Source organism: Schistosoma mansoni, chromosome 1 (assembly GCF_000237925.1).
Source record: "Schistosoma mansoni strain Puerto Rico chromosome 1, complete genome".
Taxonomy (NCBI): Eukaryota; Metazoa; Platyhelminthes; class Trematoda; order Strigeidida; family Schistosomatidae; genus Schistosoma; species Schistosoma mansoni.
The window spans coordinates 21,860,050-21,881,810 of record NC_031495.1 but is presented as its reverse complement, the minus strand read 5'-3'; the positions used below and the strand labels follow the sequence as shown (position 1 = coordinate 21,881,810).

The 21,761-nt window shown below is 37.8% G+C and overlaps 3 protein-coding genes across 6 annotated transcripts in view; 2 read left to right on the top strand and 1 right to left on the bottom strand.

Annotated features, from left to right (window-relative positions):
* Positions 1 to 334: 334 nt before the first annotated feature.
* Positions 335 to 6,017, top strand: Smp_128970 (hypothetical protein; the record flags this gene model as incomplete). Its single annotated transcript, XM_018793658.1, has 3 exons — positions 335 to 515; positions 4,212 to 4,269; positions 5,158 to 6,017. The coding sequence occupies 3 exons, from the start codon at positions 335 to 337 to the stop codon at positions 5,891 to 5,893; spliced, it is 975 nt and encodes a 324-aa protein (XP_018648148.1). The 3' UTR covers positions 5,894 to 6,017.
* Positions 5,157 to 13,181, bottom strand: Smp_012690 (putative zinc finger protein). The gene is made up of 8 exons (XM_018793657.1): positions 12,966 to 13,181; positions 10,980 to 11,066; positions 10,214 to 10,300; positions 9,052 to 9,144; positions 8,882 to 8,968; positions 8,612 to 8,695; positions 8,452 to 8,538; positions 5,157 to 6,252 (listed from the first exon to the last, which is right to left on the bottom strand). The coding sequence occupies exons 1-8, from the start codon at positions 12,970 to 12,972 to the stop codon at positions 6,209 to 6,211; spliced, it is 576 nt and encodes a 191-aa protein (XP_018648147.1). The 5' UTR covers positions 12,973 to 13,181; the 3' UTR covers positions 5,157 to 6,208.
* The window catches only part of Smp_012670.1 (hypothetical protein), a gene marked incomplete at its 5' end in the record, with an annotated part of 28,754 nt that continues 20,017 nt past the window's right edge, over positions 13,025 to 21,761 (top strand). For all 4 annotated transcript variants that reach the window (XM_018793651.1, XM_018793653.1, XM_018793655.1 and 1 more), the window contains 2 exons: positions 13,025 to 13,036; positions 21,658 to 21,753. In XM_018793651.1, the coding sequence (XP_018648142.1) occupies positions 13,025 to 13,036; positions 21,658 to 21,753 (108 nt within the window). The remainder of the gene's footprint in view (positions 13,037 to 21,657; positions 21,754 to 21,761) is intronic.

Genomic DNA, 21,761 nt, shown 5'->3' with positions numbered 1-21,761 from the left:
GTATCGTAAATTAGTGAGAAAATTAGATATTGAGTTGGAGAAGTTCCGAATTGAGTTAGAGGCTGACAATTCAGGAATAACAGAACAAATAGAAAAAAGTAGGTTATTTTATTAAGCACATTACACCCAAGGAGTTCAGAATGCACTGGGGAAAGCGATAACAACGAATTCGAAGGCAGAACGTTGGTTATTTCTTAATTAACATACGCTTTTAGGTAGAAGACAAAGGCTGCGATTTCAGCAATCTAGTCATTGCAAAAATAACTTCTCAGTGAGAAGACGACTGGTTGGGCCGGCTTTCAGAGCAGCACTTAAATCTGCTTGCATGAGACCCATGCAATCGGGAGGAGTGCCGTCTCTGGAAAATACTAAATTCTCACTAAATGGTGATCAAAAGTCCTTCAATAACTCCAGTTTAATCTCAACTTCTGGATGTCATGTTCAAGATACAGGTTCCTACAGAAAGAACCCTGTTCATACGGATGGTCTAAGTCCTCTTAAGTCAATTGACGAAAGTAAGTCTACATTTCTTAATATACCCCCACTTCACTCAATAGTAAAACAAATTAATATTGTGTCCTATAAAGCAAAACTCAGCATCTTTTCTTGTGCGCATGCATTTGAATTATGTACTTACTACTACTTTAGATAAAATGGATATCCAGCAACATGAAAACCCATTGTTTACTAACTACTGATGTTTGTGAGATTTATGCGTAATTTTTCTTGGCTTGGATACTATATTTAGTGCTTTTCACCAAAGTTCTCATCCGTCAAATAATACCACAGGGCATTCAGTTATAAGTATGCTGTTGCCTGTGTTCTCAGTTGAAATAATTCTCTCAAGCTGTATAGGGTATTATTAGTTGTATAAAACTTAGTATATAATGAATGTATGATAGCCTTATGATGACGCCATCTAGGGATTTGCTTAAGGATGTGTTTTTGAAGAGTCAGTAAAGCATCATTACACCAATTTTTAATGTTCTTACTTTATGCCGCGCAAATCCAAGTGGTTCCAGTCTCAAAGTTTAAGCAGTAGGACCACGGGACCCCACTGATTCCTGGTTGTCAAGTAAGGGCAGTAAAACTGTGAACCCAACAGAGTCGATAAACACATAAGTGCGACGTTACGTCAGACAACACGTATTCGCATAAAAGAAGCGGACGTCGATATCAAGTCACTCTTTTCACGCTATCTATCCACTTTTGAATCGATAGTGGTAAAGATCGGAAAACTGAACCAACTACAGAGTTAGAAATCAACAAGACTGGAGTTTAAAAACAAGTCTCTCAAAAAACTGACGCCAATTGAAACACTATTGAAAAACAAACACATATGAGCGGTTCTCTACTTGCGCATTCCTTAGATGAACCCTTGTCAAAATTTGAACAGCTTTAAAAACAACCAAGTAGTCTGCATCTACCGACATAGCTCAGACCAGAAGTTAGTGACTTTATGAAATGATGCCATATTTTGTTTTGGTCGTATCAACTGATTTACCATCATTCCCTAATACTGTGTCTAACCTCGCTATTATTTACCCTGTGATCCCAGCAAACGCCGACAATATTTCCAAGACATCTATGATCAAATACTAGCAACTTACGAGTATCTTCTACTCTTAATGGCCATGTTTCGCGGCCGCAAAGTAAAACAGGACAAACTGCCGCACAGTATACTCGTTCCTTAATTGATAGACGGATATCTGGCTTTCGCCATGGGAGACGTAAGTTGACAAAAGCCAAACGAGCTCTCTAAATCCGTGCACAGATTTCGTCAGACATCAATTCTTTAGCGTTGATCAGACTTTCAAGGTAATTGAAGTTGTCGACGCGTTCGACTACTTCACTCCCTATCCTTAGTTCAGCTGTTGACGCAGGCCAGTCCTGGAGCAACAATTTACCTCTAGAGGGGAGAAACGCATCCAAAACATCCTTGCATTATCACTCAGTGCTATCGAAAAACTCTGCATTTTGTCAGCGTATTCTAAGTCGATATGTGGACCTCCTGGAAGGAGATCGATCCCTGAAAATTCAGACGACGAGAACCTTATTTCCAGCAGTAGGTCTATGATGAAGTTAAACAAAAATGGAGATAGTGGAAAACCTTGTCGGACACCAATTTTAGGTTGCAAAATCAGATGACAGTTCGCCATAAGCTCTCACTCGACTGGTAGTGTTCGAGTAGAGAGTCTTCAAAAGGTTTACGTACTTTTGAGGTACACCCTTCAATGATAAACACTGCCATAGAACCTCTGGGTGTACAGAGTCAAATGCCTTTAATTCAAGAAAAACTATCATTGTTGTACGCCGATAAGCATGTCTGTGATTTAAAATCTGAGGTGTAGTAAATATGTGGTCGATGCAGTCACGACCAGGTCTGAAACCAGTCTGATTTTGTCGTGTTTGCAGTTCACGAGTCTTAGTTGGGCGCCTGATAATTATTGAGGCTAGTATTTTATATGCTATGTTAGTCGAACTAATCCGTCTATGATTATTACAGGATGATTCCGATTCTTATATATTAGGACAATCAGTGATTGAGACCAGTCAGATGGGATTACGTCCAACTCCCAGATTTTAGCTAAAATACTAGTCAAGCTGATCGCTGAAACTGGACGATCATATTTAAGGACCTCTGGAGTTAGTCCATCTGTGCCAGCTGCCCTTCCGCGTTTCAGATTAGTTATACCCTTTTGAACTTCAGGTAGGGTAGTGGGACCTACTTCAATGTTCCATTCAGACTGTCTGGGAATAGTGGGTAGTTGTGCAGTAGCTGAATGCCAGCTAAAGTTTTCTCTGAAGTGTTCCACCCATCGTTCTAAACGTCTGGGCTGAGAGCAGATGAGAGTGCCGTCTTTTTCCGAGATTGTTTCGCTTACACTTGACTTATTAATTCCGGTTTCTTTTATTAGTCTGAATAGTTGTCTGGTGTTGCCTACAGTCGCTGCCTTTTCCATCTCTTTTGCTTTCGGTTGCCCACCACTGTTCACGATCGTTCCGTAAACTTTTGGTTAACCTAGATCTGATTTGTTTTCGCTCTTTGTCGTGTTCAGAGCCCGATGGGATGAGTTTACGAGAATCTATCAGTGCATTAGACTTAGGAGAAATCCATTGACTTTCTGTAACCCTTTGGTTTAAATTACTAGTAGATAATACTTCTGTTTCCACAGCTGTTTGAAGGAGATTGATTATGAATACGGTGATCTTGAGTGCTGTTCAAGGTTGCTCACACCGTGGAAGGGTTCTTCTAGAGGTACCTGAAAAGGAAATTGGATTAAAAGTGGTCTAAGTGATCTGAGAGCATGACTGCAGTGCCCAAGGGACAACTACTTGAGGCCGTTCACACACGACCATTTTGTGGGTAATTTCTGTGATAGCTCCGTACTTGTTGGGACCTTACCGCCGGAGACGGATATCCGTGGGATAAGGCGAAATGTGCATCTTTAAGGTCGATCTTTTCAAACCCACCCCTCCTTGTGGGTAGGCAGCGTCGCTGTTATGGTGGTTTTCTGAGAGTCACACCTCTGTACAGTTAGCAGTGCGACTTCGCCTTCGGACCTTGGGTTTGCTGCCTGTAGTCTAACCGCTCTTCAACTGACCTGTCTGGCATGGTAGGACCTTGAGGAACGATTGTTCCAGGCAGTATAGCTCGATTGGTTCATCACGATTGGCAAGCCCGACCACCACGTCAAGGTAGCAGCAGCGGCCGAGCAACAGAGGTGGTTACTTCATAAACTTATCAGTATTAGACCATTGGAAATCTGAAAGCACTGGACGGCCGCCGTTCTAGCACAGGACCAAACTGCACACATCATTGACTCTGCACGTTGACCCAAACTCAGGACTTTTGTTCTCGCGCGCAAGCACATGATTGTCAGTATATGGGTTCTAGGTAATTTAAGATTGGTCGGTTCATTACATTGAATGAAACTCAACAGTCTATAAACTTATGCTGACAGTTTTATAAATGTTAAAGCCCGGGTTTGTAGCAGATATTCGAGGTACGTTTGTAGAAATTCGTTTTACAATTGTGTTCAGAAAAGAGAACAAGTATTTGCTAATAACACGGATCCTAAAGATGCCACAAGTACATATATTTTTCGAAGTTTTCTATGCCATATGTTGACGTACGAAATAACCAATATTTAAGTGGATAATCCTCGTCAAATTTCACTTTACTTTCTTGAAAACATTTTCTCATGTAGACTCAATATGTTTGGACCATCAGTCCAGTGACAGTTCATACGACCGAACCTTTGACGCGTGAGTCCGAATTCCCTTTAAATAATTTAAAATGTATGAATTGCCTGGGAAAGTCTCCTTTCGTTTTTAGTGTGAAAATCCTAGCTTTATGACGCCTAATTACGATCAAATACAACTTTCACGGTTTTCAGTTAGTGTTGATAATGATGAGAATACAATTGGATAATCTGTCATCAACGACTTCAGCACGATATTGACTTTCGCCTAATGACAACGTTCTAGTAAAACAGTAGAATTTGTGCAGTTATGACCATCATCAAGAAATTACAGTTTCCTTAAATTTATTGGAAGTAACCGGAATATTTTTGAGAATGACTTGATATATAGTTTAACGAGAATCAGCCTCTTATAATTAGGACTCCAACAACTACTAGGTAGTTACGTATACTATCTCCCATGTTTGTTATCCCTTTAAAATAAGTAAATTTCATAATGATCTCCAAATACTACGTTTACAGGCTTTACTAGTTTTTCATTTAAGCCATGTTATGACCCAGCGAGTATTAACATCATTTAAAAAAGTTAGGGTTAGACTACCTACTAAGTACTACGTTAAGAAATCGAATGATACAACTGAATCTAAATAGTCTGCGTTAGGACTTCAGAGTATTTACTTATCTTAAATAATCATTTAAGTTATCTGCTTTACGTCAATTTGTGTCATCGACATTTCTTATCAGTGGTTAGAACCTGTAGATGATAGCTCAAAACTATTCATAAATAATTGTTAATAGTTGTAACAAAGATACACATTTTCGCTGCATTGAATATTTTACATGGATTTACCCTGAGAATAAACCCGGTTTTTGTGAGCATTCTGAGTTTTTCTTTTAATCAGATATGATGTTACCGAAAACCCATGGTAATCTTTTGTTTCGCGTTTTACAGGGTTAATCCACAAACTGGAGGAGTTACAAAGTTTGAAGAGGATACTATAAACGGTCACAACGCAAGTTCTGGATTCCCCACAATTTTAAAAAGCAACCCATGCTTGCTACCAGACATGTCACTGGATGCTAAAACCCATACTGGAATGCACGATCGTGTTATTAAAAGTGCTAACTCTTCCAGTAGTCATTTGTTTTACGACACAGCAGAACCTAACTTTGCAGATCGTGACAAGCTCAATTTAACACCAAGGACAGGTTCAATTGATAATCAAGTGACAGACAACATCAGTTCACCCGGATGGCACGGTTTAACGCCAAGTTTCTCTAGTACTCGGGAAAAACGCCGATACCCGCGAAGATATGATAGGATAGGTCTAGCATGTGACCTTACGGTTGATGAGTTCGGAAAGCTCGATGATTCACCCAATTCTAGTGTCAATGCAACGCTGGAGCATGGATTTGACGACCAGACGTATGAATTTAGTGGAAATCCGAAACCAGAAGATTCTACTGACCCACCAGATGATGATGAAGATTACAAGCGTTACTGCATATGCCGAGATGTGAGTTATGGTGACATGATAGCATGCGACGCCCCAGACTGCCCCTTCGAATGGTTTCACTACGCTTGCGTGAACCTAACCGTTGCACCGAAAGGTCGATGGTTTTGTCCTACTTGCGCTAAATCCCTAAACAATAAAAAAAGCATCAAAAAAAGTTCATCTAGGAAATAATGATTGCCTCAGATGATCAGGGAATGCAAAAGAACCAATAAAGTGCTTGAGAGCAATTCTGATATATTCATGACTTTTAAACTTGTGTATAAGCTCATGAAATATAATGTAATACGCTGCGATATTTATCGACAAAATTTAGGGTGAACAAAAAAGAAAAAAAACAATATTATTTATATGTACATGGTCACAGTGCCTGATACACCAAAAATGCATAGAAATTCGTTTGTAAACAATACGATTTACAAAATCACTCTATACATTATTCAAGTAGCTTGTTGGAAGCGTAACAGAGCGTACGAATTTATTTTTATTTTAAGATGACTGTGTCGTTGGCGAATACATGTTTGAAGTCCCAACTACAAAAAAAATGAATAATTAAAACGAAGGATTATTAATCATTAATCAACATTACTTAAGTACCGTTTCTTCAACTTTTGTGCGGTATATAAAGTATAGGGAACAGCTGCATGATAGGTATTTTTTGTAATATCTCAGCAAACAGTAGGATGTTTTTACAAAGTCTCGTCACCTCATTTAGTTTTCAATGTAACTTAGTACCTATATCCTTCCCTGAATATTTCTCGGTAATATTTACATCAGCCTTTATGTAGTCAATGGTATTTCAGTTTTCTGGGTTTTCAAAGTCAGAAGCTATTACACTGGATGTAGGGAAAAATGCATTTCATTTGCCGTCTATTGATTTAAACCATATAAAACAATTCTTTTAAGTATCACGAGTACTAAATTTCAATGTAATCTGTTTCATATCTAAACATTAGTTGGTACTAAAACACAGACATGATCAACAAGCAGTTTAGCACCCAACATTTAGTCACATATCCGAATCCTGTTATATCTACTTCAGTTTGAACAACTCGATAATATACTATATGTAGCCCTCACACGCAAAGTTTGGTTTAAAGCCATGCATGTGAGTTTCTGCTGGGTCATTGAGTTATTCACTTTATCTTATGAGAGTTTTGAATTAGAATTGTTGAGGTTATGTGAAGTTGCATGTATTGAGGAAGGTGTTAACCTAAAAGCACGTTATTCATTTCTTAGTGGCCCGTGATCTGACTCCGTTCCAGACGAACAAACCCCGTCTGAGCGACGGCGGAAATGAAAAGCCAAATACGTATTAGATAGAATTAATTAATTTCGAGCATCCGTATACACAGAAAGATAGTAAAGATGAGAAGCGAGAAAGCGAAGCAGACTGGAAAAGCCAAACATGCCTACTCAATTTGATAAAAGGTGATACAATACTAATAGCTAGACAAACATACGCTGAAGACGTGAGGAATAGTGTAAGCAATACACACTCGTAAGGTAGTAAGCGAATATTTGAAAAAGTCGAAATATGACTCAGGTAAATGCATAAATTGGTCTGTCTGAAGGCTAGAATAACTCACGTGGGCGTGACAATACTAGACAATATAGTCTGAATCTGTACAGACACGATAAGTACATTTCGTAAGCTAGTTTTATATGCAACAGTTGCTGCTACCTTGACGTGGTGGTCGGGCTTGCCTATCGTGATGAACCAATCGAGCTATGTTGATCTTCTTGTGCTAATGAGGTATGGCAACTTGGCTCGATGCATATATGTGCCTGGTCCTACGTTGTAGCTGACTGACTTATACAAGCTTCCACGATTTAATTCAACATAAATCTAAGTGTGCTGAACTTTACAAGATGGATTTGTGACAGATCAACTTATTGCAAATAAAGTAGGACTAGGTACAAATGCGCATAAGTTCAAGTTGTTAAATTTCATAAATGTCATAGAAAAGAAATTAAAAAGACGAGATCAAATGAGTCGAAATGTTAGGATTAGTACTGGTAAACGACAAAACATGGTTTAAGTATGACGAATGAAATCTGAAGGATTTTAATCGCATTTTTAACACCATATAGCCATAAAGTTATTTGTGAAAGGTAGCGAGAAATAGTCGTATGATGTGGGCGATTGATGAAGTTATAGTACAAGAGTGCTTGACATATGTAAAAGATACTGATAATTCTAGTTTTTTGTTGTGACTTTCAATTTAAAGACAATAGGAGGAAATCATCTATTAGTATGAGAAGTATTCACCAGTCTTATTTCAACGGACTCGCAAGTTGTGCTACAAGTTCGGTTGGTAGATCTTAATCTACTCTAAGCTGACTAAATGATTCAGTTTTTTTTGTAAAGGTCTTGAGCTACATAAGTATACGTCCTAATTTGGACACTTTTTAAGTAGGTACTCAAACATAATAAGGAGAAATTACGTTTTATGCTCCTCCACGTGTTGTAATAGGCGTAAGTAACGTTATATGTGTTAACAGCTTTGCATGTTAAATCGGAGTCATTAAGTGCTTTAGGTCATATGCTCGGAATTTACTGTCCACTTCCAGGTGACTGTTTGCTCCCGTATAACGAAAAGACAACTAAAGTTCTGCTTAACTCTAGTGTACTGAATACCCGAAGGTCGATTTTATTTATTCATGGTCACAAATATTATAAATAATTAAGTCAATTACGGTTACGCAAATTTATCAAATAGGTTACTTACCACCGTGATCATTTTGTTCGTGGCTTCTTCGTGACTCTGTATCAGGAAAACACTTCAAACATTCATGGCAAGCAAACACCTTTGAAGCTGAAAAGCCAAATGTTCAATTAGTACTGTTTCACAATTAATCATAGAGAAATTCAAAAAGTAGGGAACTCACTATTATGGACCGTAAGGTTGTGTTCAAGAAGAGCGAACTTCGATGGAAATAGCATATTACACGGGGAACATAAGCTGATTGAATCTATACAGTTTTAGAAAGATAAGATTTGTGGTTAGGCCTATGCACTGTTGATTGCGCTTATACTGATAACTGAAATAATCTTGGATCTTGTTTACAAAAATATGTAGAAAGATGCAAAGTTTTACAAATATTAATGATCTCAGAAAATTAGACAACACTTTGAGAGGGTAATAGGGATTAAATTACCTGAGTGCACAGTTTTTGTGTGACGATTAAAGGCAAACTTGGTTGAAAAACTCCTGTTACACAAAGGGCAAATGCACAATTCCGCACCTAAGTAAAATATTTGAAAACGGTAGTAAGTGTTCATCAAGTAATAGAATGTCAAATGCTAAAGCCGGTGTGAGAATACTCACTTTCGTGTATCAATCTCATATGACGCTCTAGACCATGTTTGGCAGAGAATTTCTTCCCACAACAAGCGCAAGGAAGAACAAGTTCTGATATACCTAAAAATATTTGGAAATAAAAACGATCCTTAGGAAATTGGAAAATATAAAAGTACTTAACAATTTGGATGAACTTAATTTTTTCTAAAGCCAATTAGGTATACTTCTGCCTTGTTACATAAGACATCTGCTTGGGTGTGAGAGATTATATTTACCGTTCCTACTTGAGTACTCAAATCTACCATGATAAATAACAGAGTTACTTGTTTAATGAGGAAGGGTGGGTAAACGACGGGTCAGTATTGATAAAAGACTTTCTTCGTAATAGTGTAAATTTATCTTACTTTGAAAAGGGCAAAGTAGAAGTCGAAAGCCCGATGTGTCCACCTGATGACTTAAATGTTAGCATTCCACAAAACGTTTTGTATCTTTCTGCACGTAAAAGATAGACCTATAGGATCTGGGGACATTTACAACAAGCGATGATAGTAAAGTGTGGAATACCGAGATCGGAATTTCATATTTACTGTATCATCTTCCCAATGAACTAATTTATAGAATTAGAACACTGGTCTTGAAGTTAGCTAGAATGGTACAATAATATCAAAAATAATGGAAATGTGTAATGAACAGGAACACGAATGTGGACAATCGAATGTATTTGAGCATAAAACTACAGAATATCTCACTAAAATCTGACAACCATACAGTAAACAGTTAATTTGCAAACTATCATTCAGTCGTCTCAATCTTGACTGTTCCTTCTGCTAATATCAGTCCATTGTCTCTGATTTTATTGTTTATGCATTTTCATACCAATCGCGTTTCGTTCCCGTTATTTCCTTATTGATCTTCTGCTTAAATACATCCTATGCCTGACCATCATCATATACTACTTATGTGGATGTAAGTAACCCACACCACAAATATAAATCTTTAAATGTGAGCAGTGCGTGCTAAAACTTAGTGTATCAGATTAAGATTAAGAACAAATGCGAAAGAAAACCACTTATCAAATTGGTAATCAAAAACTTTTAAACATTAATCTAGAAGTTCGGCTTCATATTATGTCATCACATGATTTAGAAACATGAATTTTGGGTTTTGTATGGTATCTTGTTTAACTCACCTTCATGAACTTTTCGAATATGCCGATGGAGGGCAAATTTTGTGGTAAACTTTCGTCCACATGAGTCACATTTACATTCTTCGAGACCTGTGTTTTCAAGCAATAATGACAGTTGGATTGATTTTTTAATAAATAGGCATAACATAAGAAAAAACAAAAATGATTAGCAAATTAAGATAATTTTACGAATAGTAAAGATAAATTCGGATTAGTAGAGTTCTATGGGATATTTCACTTTGATTCTTACTTACCTAAATGTTTATGAAAGCTAAAGGATTTAACCTCACGATATTTCTCATGTCTGTACTATTTTCTTTAGCAGTACTATACGTCTATTCCGAAATGCTTAGACTCGCACGGTTGATGAACGAGTCAGTTTCTTCGTTTGATCCTTGACGATGTTCAAATATGACAACGCAAACAATGCTGAAAGTGTATACACATATGCTAAGTCTCTTGTGAAACAAAATGAAGAAGGCCTAAACGTAGAGATATAAATTCAAATAATCTACGGTATATATTCAAACCTTCGTTATAAATCACATGAAATCCATGACGATTAAGGGTATTATTGGCTGCCTAATTGATGACGCATAAATTAGGGTTATTATGTGCTTTAGCGACCAATAAATGTTGACAAGATCAATTAAGCGGAAAAATATAGGCCCTCTATCTGCCGGGTTTTAAAAAGTAAAACATTTTCGTTGCAGAACTAGACAACGCTATATTCGAAAATATGTATAAACATACAATGTTCAGAACTTACCTTCATGAACAATTTTTAAATGCCTAGCCATACCGTGTTTAGTAGAAACAACCTTTCCACACAAGGCACACGCCTGGTCATTGAATGCTAAAGTAAAATGGAATAAAATTTACTAGGCAATAGCTACTACTCATTTTACACCCGCCTTAACAAAAGGTTGCACTTGTTGACCATTACAGGTTTCGGTCTCCGTTGTTAATGGTACAATGAAGTAGAAATATAACCAATTTATTCAGTATTACAAAAATAAGTGTAGACATATTTTTTGGTTGACTAAAATTTATATTATTCCAACGTTTCGTTCAATAATCGATTCTGGACTTCTTTAGGGTAATTAATTACCCTGTGGATTAATAACCACTTGTACACACTCAGCGCCCAACCTCTTCAAGATTAATTGCTTAGATAATGATGGATATTCATATAAACAGGAGTGTTTACACTGCAACAAATAGTTGTCAAAACTTTGGAGCAATGAAATTAAAATCTTCATTGTTATTACTTTTGACGTCACTTGTAGTTAAACTAATATCAAAATTTTCACCAAAATAAATGTATTCATCAACAATTCAGTCTATGCTGGTCCATGACTATGAAATGCAACTATTGAAGACAGAAAAAGCATATATATATATATATATATGACATTAGATTAGAATCATCTTTCAGGCATCACGCCGTGTTTAGTGAGTAGTGCTATAACACGAAATAAAACCCCACTACATAGGTCATTCGATGAAGCAGGGTATGCTTCACGCACACTATTCTGCTTACAAAAATTTCCGAGTGCTGATTCTCGAGTATTTTCAAAACTTCAAGTGTATATGAAACCCAAATTTTAAAACTCGCGAAATAGTAGCTTTTGATTTTATTTCATTTAGTAAACAAAAGTTTTGGTACAACTAAGGATCAAAAAGCTAAACACCAACAAAATAAAGAAATAACATTGATACATAAATAAGGGGAGGGGAACGGGTCAGAAACAAGTTTTAGTCTGCATAAAGCTGTAGGAGACGGTCATTGTTATTTGAACCGGGAAAAATGACCACCCTTTATGCCTTGTGAGCTTGAACTCCCGGGTAGCACTACAATATCTGTCGGATGCACTTTCTTGAAATCATTTAACTGATGGTAGACTTCATTGTTTATTGCGTCCAAGCCACAATGTCTAAATACAGCTAGGGGCTACGTAAAGACATTGTTTTCTTTAATCTTAATGGAGCCATCTAATCTAACAGAACAATCATTATCGTCAATGATTTCCAGTGTAAATTGTTTGATACTACTGAATTTTCATAGCTAGATCTTGAGCTACTTTTACATCTAAAAATTTAGTCTCCGTTAGATAACGAATCATATGTAAGATGTCCTGGCAACCACATTTGTTTGACAAACCAAAGTGATATGGTTACATGTTACATGTAGTTAGATCTTCAGGAGTCATAATTTGACTTCGTCAATTAGTTATACCTGCTGGTTATAGATGCTTAATTGTATGATATAGTAAATATGTTCACAAGGCGTTATCAATTAACTGATGTTGAATACCACTGTTTAATTAACACAAACCTGACTATTAAATTGACTAAGCAAATCATGTTAACACGTAGTGTATTACTATATCAGCTTAATCTATTTCGAGGGTCAAATAGATCCTTATCACCAGTATTTTTCACCTCACGTTGTAGGATTTACAGTGGTTCCTGTTTCCAAATATAAGCGGTAGGACTGCCAATAAAAACATTTGCGATGGAAAATATGTCTTGATGCACATTTATTATGTACTAGAGATACATTTAATACTACATGCTAAATAATTTCTCTTTTGAAAAACCAGTAAATGTATCTGGTATTCATTTGATTTAATTTAGATAACAGCTCTGGAAGAGGATAAGTTTGAGAATCAAAAAAATACATGAGGGATAGCTAAACATTAATTAACTAATAGCGCAAAATACAATAGGCATATGTATTTTTTTGACTTACAATTCATGAGGATTGAATAATATTGAACCTCAACGATATTTGACTGATAACAGATCCGAATGGCTAGAACGGTAAGTTAAAAACAACTTGGGAATTAATTTGGAGCAGTTTCATGCAGGATACCCAGGGGCAAATGGGATAGAAATGTATATGCCCCCGGAAGACCTGGTACAGCTTAGGGAGAGGGAGTTTTGTTTTTCCTATCAAGATACTTTCATGTATCCATCCGAATATAGAGACCGCCAGGGACGTCTTGCCCCCATCTCGCAGCGGGTCAGTCAGTCAGCTACAACGTAGGACCAGGCACACTTAGGCATCGGTCCAAGTTGCTATATCTCGTTAGCACAACAAGATGAACACCGGATTCATAGAAATAGTTAATTTAGTGGTGGTAATATACAAAAGATAGATTGTATATAAGGATATATCATAGGAAGGAAGAACGTTATGAAGCAATTGTAATCTTAAGGTTTAAGGGAAGATAAAGAGTGTATACACCCACGCCATCGTGATCGATTTTCAGCCATGTCACACAGAATCTCCAACCATTGGTTACGATAGTCACGCGGACCCCAGCCAAGTGGTCTTCATCTACCAACACGGCTCAGACTAGAAATTAGTGACTTCAAACACTGATGCCACGCTTTGGTTTGGTCACCCCTAACTCTTTTCCAACTATCCCCAATACTAGTCATCATTGCGCGTCGTGTTAATCGGTGTTCAGGCATACGTAACACGTGGCCCAACCATCTCAGTTGATGAAGATTCATGACCTCATCAACTGATTTACCATTATTCCGTAATGCCCTGTGTTTACCACCGTGGGATTTGAATTGACAACTGCATCTCTGTGCTAATGTGGTATGGCGACTTGAACTGATGTACGCACGTACGAAGTTCTACGTTGTGACTGACTGACTAACAGCCAGAAACTGAAGACGACACAGAAGAACGGACTGTAGGCACACTTTCTACTCCTTAAGTGTAGTCAAATGCTGGAATCTGCTGCTGGATGAGCTGGCCCAAGCGACTTCCCGAAGTCTTTTAGAAGACTAGACATATTTTTGAGGACTCAGGACAGTATTTCGCTATAGTTTACTGATTTTTCTACTTTCATCGAAAAATATACCTGGGTGCTTACCTGAAGGTATTGGTGGTCCACTGCAACTAGATACGGAAGCCCGCTAAGCGTAACCTCCTTTTGCTCTGTTCAGGACGTGCTTTGGTTTGGGCACCCAGGCAGTATTATAGCCCTCACACACATGAAATGATTTGTGTGCCGCATATATATTTGGTGCCTCGTACGAATGTTTATGTATTAATATAATAATAATAGAACCATTTGGAACGCTCTATCCATTTTGTGACTCAATAATTTGTGTGGCATACTCATTAGTGATTTGGTGGCTGAAATATTATTCACATATCTTTTACTGACATCTAGACCGTAAGACCTTTATTGTAACCAGATGGTTACGATAATGGAGCTAGTTGGACAAACCGATGGCTCAACAAAGATATTTATGACCCGGGTACCTGGTTAAGTCGTTTTAGAATATAAGAATTCCATTCAAATCAGGGACTGATCAACGTTAAATAGGCAAATATTAGCTGTCGGACAAGTTGTGACGACCTTAAAATCTCATATGTAGGAACACAGAGTCGAGCACTAACAAATCCCTTTAGGATTTTTCATCATTCGACTTGTTTTTCTTTAAAGTTTTACCTTAATCTCAAGTAAAGGACCTTTAGGTAATAGTTTATTCAGGAAGTCAACTTGAAATTGTGATTAATGAAAACTTGCCACTTATAAAAAATTATGAAATCGCATCCATAGATTATGGAGCTGAGCTGCTTGTTTACTCACAATGTGTGCTTTTGGTGAAACCTAGTAACCATGAGAGATATAAATAATTCAATCGATGCACAACCCCGGATTTTTAAAAACATAGCAGTGACGAAACCAACAGTTTCTAGTGGTTAAGAAGTATTTCGAACATGTTTACACAAAAAATAATAGTGACTGCTCATAAAACAACATTAGTCCAAAAATTAAATATCTTCTAACAAAGGGAAACCTCCAACGAAATTAAAATTGCGACAACCGCATAACGCGCGTCCCTTCAATATACAATTCATTCAAGAAGAATGAGGACAAAGGATTTTAACATTTGTCTTTAGTCTGAATAGAGGAACTTCTAGTAAGAGTGAAATTTCATTGCGTACACTGAAAGGAGCCACTATAAAACGACAAGTTTGTAACTCAAAGTAGGGTAGTGATTTCGTACTTGTGATTATCGTTGCTTTAGTGTATTTATTGCATCAAAAAGCATTCTTGGCCTACTTTAACTTGAATTATTTTAGTCAACACTTAAAATTTTGTTGAAAACTTTGTCTCGTGGTACCTTCTTTCGCATTGACTCTGACACTTGTGTTTCTAATGTGATCATATTGTGTTTTAAACCCTAATCTGACTACAGTGGTTGGCAGTACTTACAAATATGGACAGCCGAACTGATTATTCTACATGGATGAAGGTATGCAGTGTGGTGAATGTAAAAAGTCGTTCCACAAGATGTATACCCGTCTTAGTCACGCTGCATACAAAAGATGCTCTAAGCCTAACTAGCATTGGCTTTGTATGTTCTGCTGTACAAATAGGCCGATATTAATCCACAAGGCTATGAGCCTATTAGCTCTGGCCTGTAAAAAGAACAATAGTAGTTGCGCTGGTGACACAAGTACTGACAGTGAAGACTGTGTCTGTGCTGTACGTGCTGTTACAAGACACTTTAAACAACCTACAGTGATTGATAGAAAAGTGAAATCTTCTTTACAACTAACGAAGAGTGAATCACACTTGATATTGACATGAGCAATCATGCATCTCCAGTAAAAATCGAGGGCCCGGATAAAACCGTCACTGTTCCAAATAGTCCCGATGTGGCTGTCCTGAGTGATGGAAAATGGACGGTAGTACGGAGAAAAAGAAAAGAAAAAAGCTGAAGGTAATAAGCACATGGTTGGCGATTCATTGGTGAACTCGCATTCTGAGTCACTCAATGCACTACCACACTCTGATAGTAAGACAAAACACCACCCTGGCGTGACTGAGAAGAACTCAATCTCATCAAATATCGTTGTGAGTAAACTGCTAGACTCGAACGATCCAGATCCCAAAACTAGACACGCCCATGTTTTGGAGAGGCTCGGAGAATATATCCGTACCATATTACCAGATAACTCTAGAGGTGTTCATGTCAAAAACTGGTTATAATAGGTATAAAGGCTGATGATAGTGTTCAACCACGACCATGTAGACTCCTTGAAATAATCCTAAGGTCGGAGAAACAACGTGATCTTCTGTTAAGTAGCGCTCGTAGTCACGACAATTCTGACGTTTGAGTAGGACCGTATATGTCACTTGAAGATAGAATAAAAAGGGAGACGTCACTAGCTGAACTAGAAACCCGTCAACAAAACGGTGAGAATAAACTCCAATTAGTGGGTTTTCGAATAGTCATGTCTTCGAAGCGAATGCTACTAAGGCCTGTGTGGATAGGTCGCTCTCCCTAGGAGTTTTATGTGTCAACGCTCGTAGTCTAAGACATAAATTCTATGAACTGGGAGTATTAGTGGACAAATTAAGTCCACTCACTGTAGCTGTGACGGAAACATGGTTAGTCCTTGACTTCAACATCACCCCAAAATTATCTGCATACCACTGCTTCTGAGGTGAGAGACATAGATGCAGGAAAGGTGGCGTCCTTTTATACATAGTCAATAATATAAATACCCACTCCTCTGTTTGCGAATTCCATGATAGTGGAACTAGTGAGGTCATTAGCTGTGAGCTAACTATCGGATGTTGTACATTTGTACACGGTGTCATCTATCGCAGCCCAATCTGCTTAGCTGATGACTTTATTTTAGAGCACATTCGAGTATGGAGTGCAAATAACAGATGATTGATATTAAGAAGACTTCAATGCACCTAACATTAGTTGGACTGAGATGACCATGAAGGGATCTATAAACTCCTTTAATAGTAGGTTTCTGGTAACGGTAATGGAGCATGTATTAGTACAGCATGTATCTAAACCTACACTTTTTGGTGTAAACCGAAGTTCTCTGCTGGACTTGGTAATAACTCATGAGACTGAGGATATTGCCAACATAAATATTCTTCTCCCGTTAGTGAATAGCGATTACGCTGTTTTATCATTCACTTTTCCAGCTAGTGAAATGATGTACGGTCACGTTAAGCCTCGCTCAAATGTATCGAGAGCTAACAAATCAGCCATTCAGGATTGTACTGCTAAGACATATTGGTTAGTAGATATTAGCTTATCAGTCGAAGCAGCATGGTATATATTTGAAGGCAAGTTTAATTCAGTCACGTCCTAGTTCATACCATACTTGGTACCACGTAGACCGAATAATCGTCCACAATGGATAAATAAAAAATATCAAGAAACTTCTTGGACGTAGGAAAAAGCACTAGAATATGTTCATCTCTACTGGCTTAGGACAGTACATATCCATTTATTGGAAGATTAGGAATACTTGTAATGCTTTAATTAGTAAGACTAGACGGTCATATCAAAAACAATTGGTTATGGGTTGTAAATATAGTTCTCATATATAAAGAGGCGAACTCAGAGAAAATCCGTTAATATTGGCAAGAAATGGTGTCGAAAAAGCTGGAGCTTTATCGGAATATTTCAGTAAAGTTTCTTCTATCAGTAGTGTGAGACAATCACCTATTCATTGTGATTGTGGCGGCTAGTTGATGGACCTTGTAGTTATTGGGAAAGATACTGTCCTAGGACTACTTCAGCATCTTAAACTTGATAAGTCCAGTGGCCCTGATGATATTCATCCCAGGATTATGAAAGCCTTATCAGATGTAATCACTGAACCTTTAGCGTTACTGTTTGAAATGTCCCAGCGGCAGTCCAGATTGCCCGGAGGCTGGAAAGACGCGATAGTTAGTCTGGTGTATAAGGCTCGGAGTAGAGATTTAGTTAGTAACTTTTGACCCGTTACCTAAACTAGTGCAGTTGTAAAACTGGTGGAAAACATTATTTGGATGACTCTTATAAACTATGTGGAAGGACATGATCTTTTATCCAGGGGAAAACATGGTTTTCGGAAAAACCTATCATGTTGGACAAATCTTCTTATTGCAAGAGAAGATTGGGCTGAGGCAAAAGATCGCGATATTCCTGTAGATGTGATTTTCATAGATATAAGTAAAGCCTTTGATAGGGTCTCTCATTCTGGTCTTAAATTAAAACTAGAAAGTTTTGGAATTCGTTGTCCAGTCCTAAACTGGATAAGTGACTTTCTACATGACAGGAGACAAAGGGTAAAAGTAAATGGAGCCGTCTTTTCGCGTGAACCTGTAGAAGGTGGAGTTCCGCGAGACACAATCCTCGGTCCTCTTTTCTTTTTACTTCATGCGAATAAATTACCAGCTGTAGCTATGTCATCCTTCCTACTCTTCGGCAATGACGTAAAGATTTGGAGACTCATAAACAACATGTCAGATAAAATGGTATTACAGGATGATCTCAACTCATTAATGGCATGGATGGGCGGGTGGTTACTGGAAGTCAATCCTAACAAGAGTGTGGCGATGCAACTAAATAACTACGATGATTCGTATTACTGCCCAAAGTAAGAAACTATAAAGATCTAGGAGTCATACTAAGCAATGATCTCAAAACAACCAGCAACCGTAAGGCCTCTGCTGCAAGAAACTATAGGGTATTATGGTCTATTCGTAAATCTTTCTAGTATTTGGATGAGGAAATGTATAGATTATTTTACCTGACTTTTGTGCCACCACATTTGGAATATGGGATTCAAGTAGCGAGTCCTTGTTTCAAATATGAGGTGGATATGCTGGAATGAGTCCAAGGCCGAGGGACTAAAATGGTAAAAGGTCTATCTGGCCTATCTTATGAAGAATTATTTCCGTTATCTTACCGTAGAACACGGGGTGATCCAATATTGGCTTATCGTACCCTGGGCGATGACCTTGGTACTAATATGTCGTTTTCCACCCGTCTAGGACTGACCATTTGAGAGGACATTCGAAGAAAGTCTAAAAACTGAGCTCATATCGTCTAGGTCTGGGGCTTCGTTCCTCGCATCGAGTTGTGAATTGCTGGAATTCTCTACCAGAGCATGTAATATCAGCACCTCCTGTTGATATATTCAAAACGAGATTGGATCTCCATACTGTAACAAACTGCAAGGATTAATATAAGTCAACAGGCCTCCTATCCTTATTACTGGAGACTGAAGAGATAATACTGTGAAGGGAAATGAAACTGTTAAAACTCATTGTTCTGTGCAGCCTTTCATCCGTCCTTAAGGCTCCTCCATTTGATTTTTTAATGCTTTCGACCTACAGTTTTACTGTACCTGCCTCGTAGTCTGGCTATTTCATGAACTCTTCTTTTCTAAACTAACGTTTCTCACAGATATAAAGATGTCAAGATACCCTGGGTTATACATGGCTTATGTCCGTAACAACTTCATAATCTAGAAATACCAATCCATTCAAATCAGAAGTCAAAAAATGAATGGGGTTGAAGTCAAATTTGGAAGGAATCGATATGTTAAGAAGCGTTTGATAGAAGTTGGCTAGTTATTGCGATGTATACGCAACATGGCGTGCCACATAGGGGTCTGCCGAGGTACCTGACCGGGCGCCTTCAACTAGGATGTGTCCAGTAAAACCAATGAGGTCAGCACTGTTGTCGAAGACTTATGAACTATTTTTTCTAAGGATTATTTTATAGCTACATATACATCTTAATAAGATGGGTTTTACTTAGTTGTTTTTACTTAAGGTACCCATTTAACTTGTCTTCGATTTTTACTTTCCTTACATCTATGTCAACAACATCGCAAAGGCCAGTAAGGACATACTTCTACTTCGTTCCATCAACATCTGACCAATCTGGTCGGATAAGGATATTCAAACTACAAGTTGTGTATAACTTGCCTGGAGCTCCCCTGGGACTATTGCCGTGGCGGCAAATAAATCCTCAAAATCAATAGCTTTGTATGTGTTCGACATTGGGTGCTGACCACATTAGTTTTAACGGACTAGCCTCGGTCATGCATCCGCACCAGATCACGAGTGAGAACGCTGTGCTCAACTTCTCCTGCGATCGTTGCCAGGTTAAGTCACTTGTCAATATATTAATAAGCTATCAAATATATCTCCCAAACTCCTCACTTCTGATTTTCGATTTCACTGGGTGAGCACGATTCAATTATAGTACGTGTTGCTGATAAAGTGTTGTCAAACTACAATACCTATAGCATCTTCACCCGGATAAAGTAGGAGGGCAAGGTATCGGGTTAGCGACCCCAACCTGTAGGAAACGAACTCGCCAAAATACTCTAACCAGAAGAAAGTAATTCCATTTACAATTTGTGTACACATTTGTCGTGGCATTGATCTTAACTACAATCCTCAAAGTTGAACAGGGGACAATTTTGAAAATAAGTAATGATAAGTCGAAAATGGTGAACGTGGGAAGATTCATTCGAAATTCAATTCATCGAAAGGCGTGGCTCGGGCTTGCAGGCGTGGTCACAATTATGTTACACACTTTTTATTCATATTAAACATACTGATCTATCTCCAGGATGGATGTGTTCTCCGTCGAATACCGGTTATTTTTACGATACGACGAGTCAGTGTAGACAGTGATGTGACTTCCACGTAAGATTTTGTAGATTAGGCAGTTACATCATGACAAATTTAAAATTTTGGGATTAGGTGTATTACTAGAGCAGTACTAATGATGAAGCAGACTGTAATTCAGCACATTAATAAGTGTAAATTCACATGACAGCATTTAATACACTGACACATTTTTCGCTACCAGTACTCATATTACCAGCCCAGCCCTCCTAAGCTTTCTTGCTTGCCAACAGCAGAAGGCCGATTGCCTCTTGGATCAGCAACGTCCTACTCGAACAACAAAACACACAATGGTAGCGGGAGTTAGGCTTCGAGTACCTTTTATATGCTGTGAGATTCAAATAGGAATATATATATATATATATATATAATATAATCTATTAGATGAATAAAGGTAGCAGTACTCATTATAAACCACAATTATCGTCAACTCATAAATTGTTTCTACTTGATCTTTTATACTCAGAAATTCGCTAAGTTTTCATCGGCATAGACTTGATTATTAGAAAGGTTTGGACCTTTCAATTAGTTGGCAGAAGCCATAAGTTGCATGTCAAAAAGCGAAAAAACACGAAAATTGACGTGTGACAGGAAAATGCTGTTAATGGCTGATAAATAACGACACATTAAATCCGTGACAGCATGTCATATGAGCGCGAGATTTCATGGTGTGACTTCTTGACCGTCCCCTATTATGAAATTATTGCCCTTTTAAAACGCGCGCTAATACCAATTCCATTGAGTGATTTCTATATGTTATTTCTACTGTTTAGAAATTCGTTAAGTTTACTGATAAAAAAATCAATACAGATAATCGGCTTTTTGTCCTAAATATATATTTGGAATGTGATATTTCTGTTGTCATGACTTAATGTACAGAGGAATGGCGGACGCTTTGGACGTGATTAGTGGGTCGACAAAAGTGCCCGTTCTTTTTTATCTTTAAACAACCCTCTATAGTTTGCCAAAAAAGGCAGAAGAGCTGAAAGAATGGTTAAAGAAAAAGATGATCCAATTTTGAATGAGTTTAGTTTACGTAAAGCTAATGATATGAAGGTAGGTGT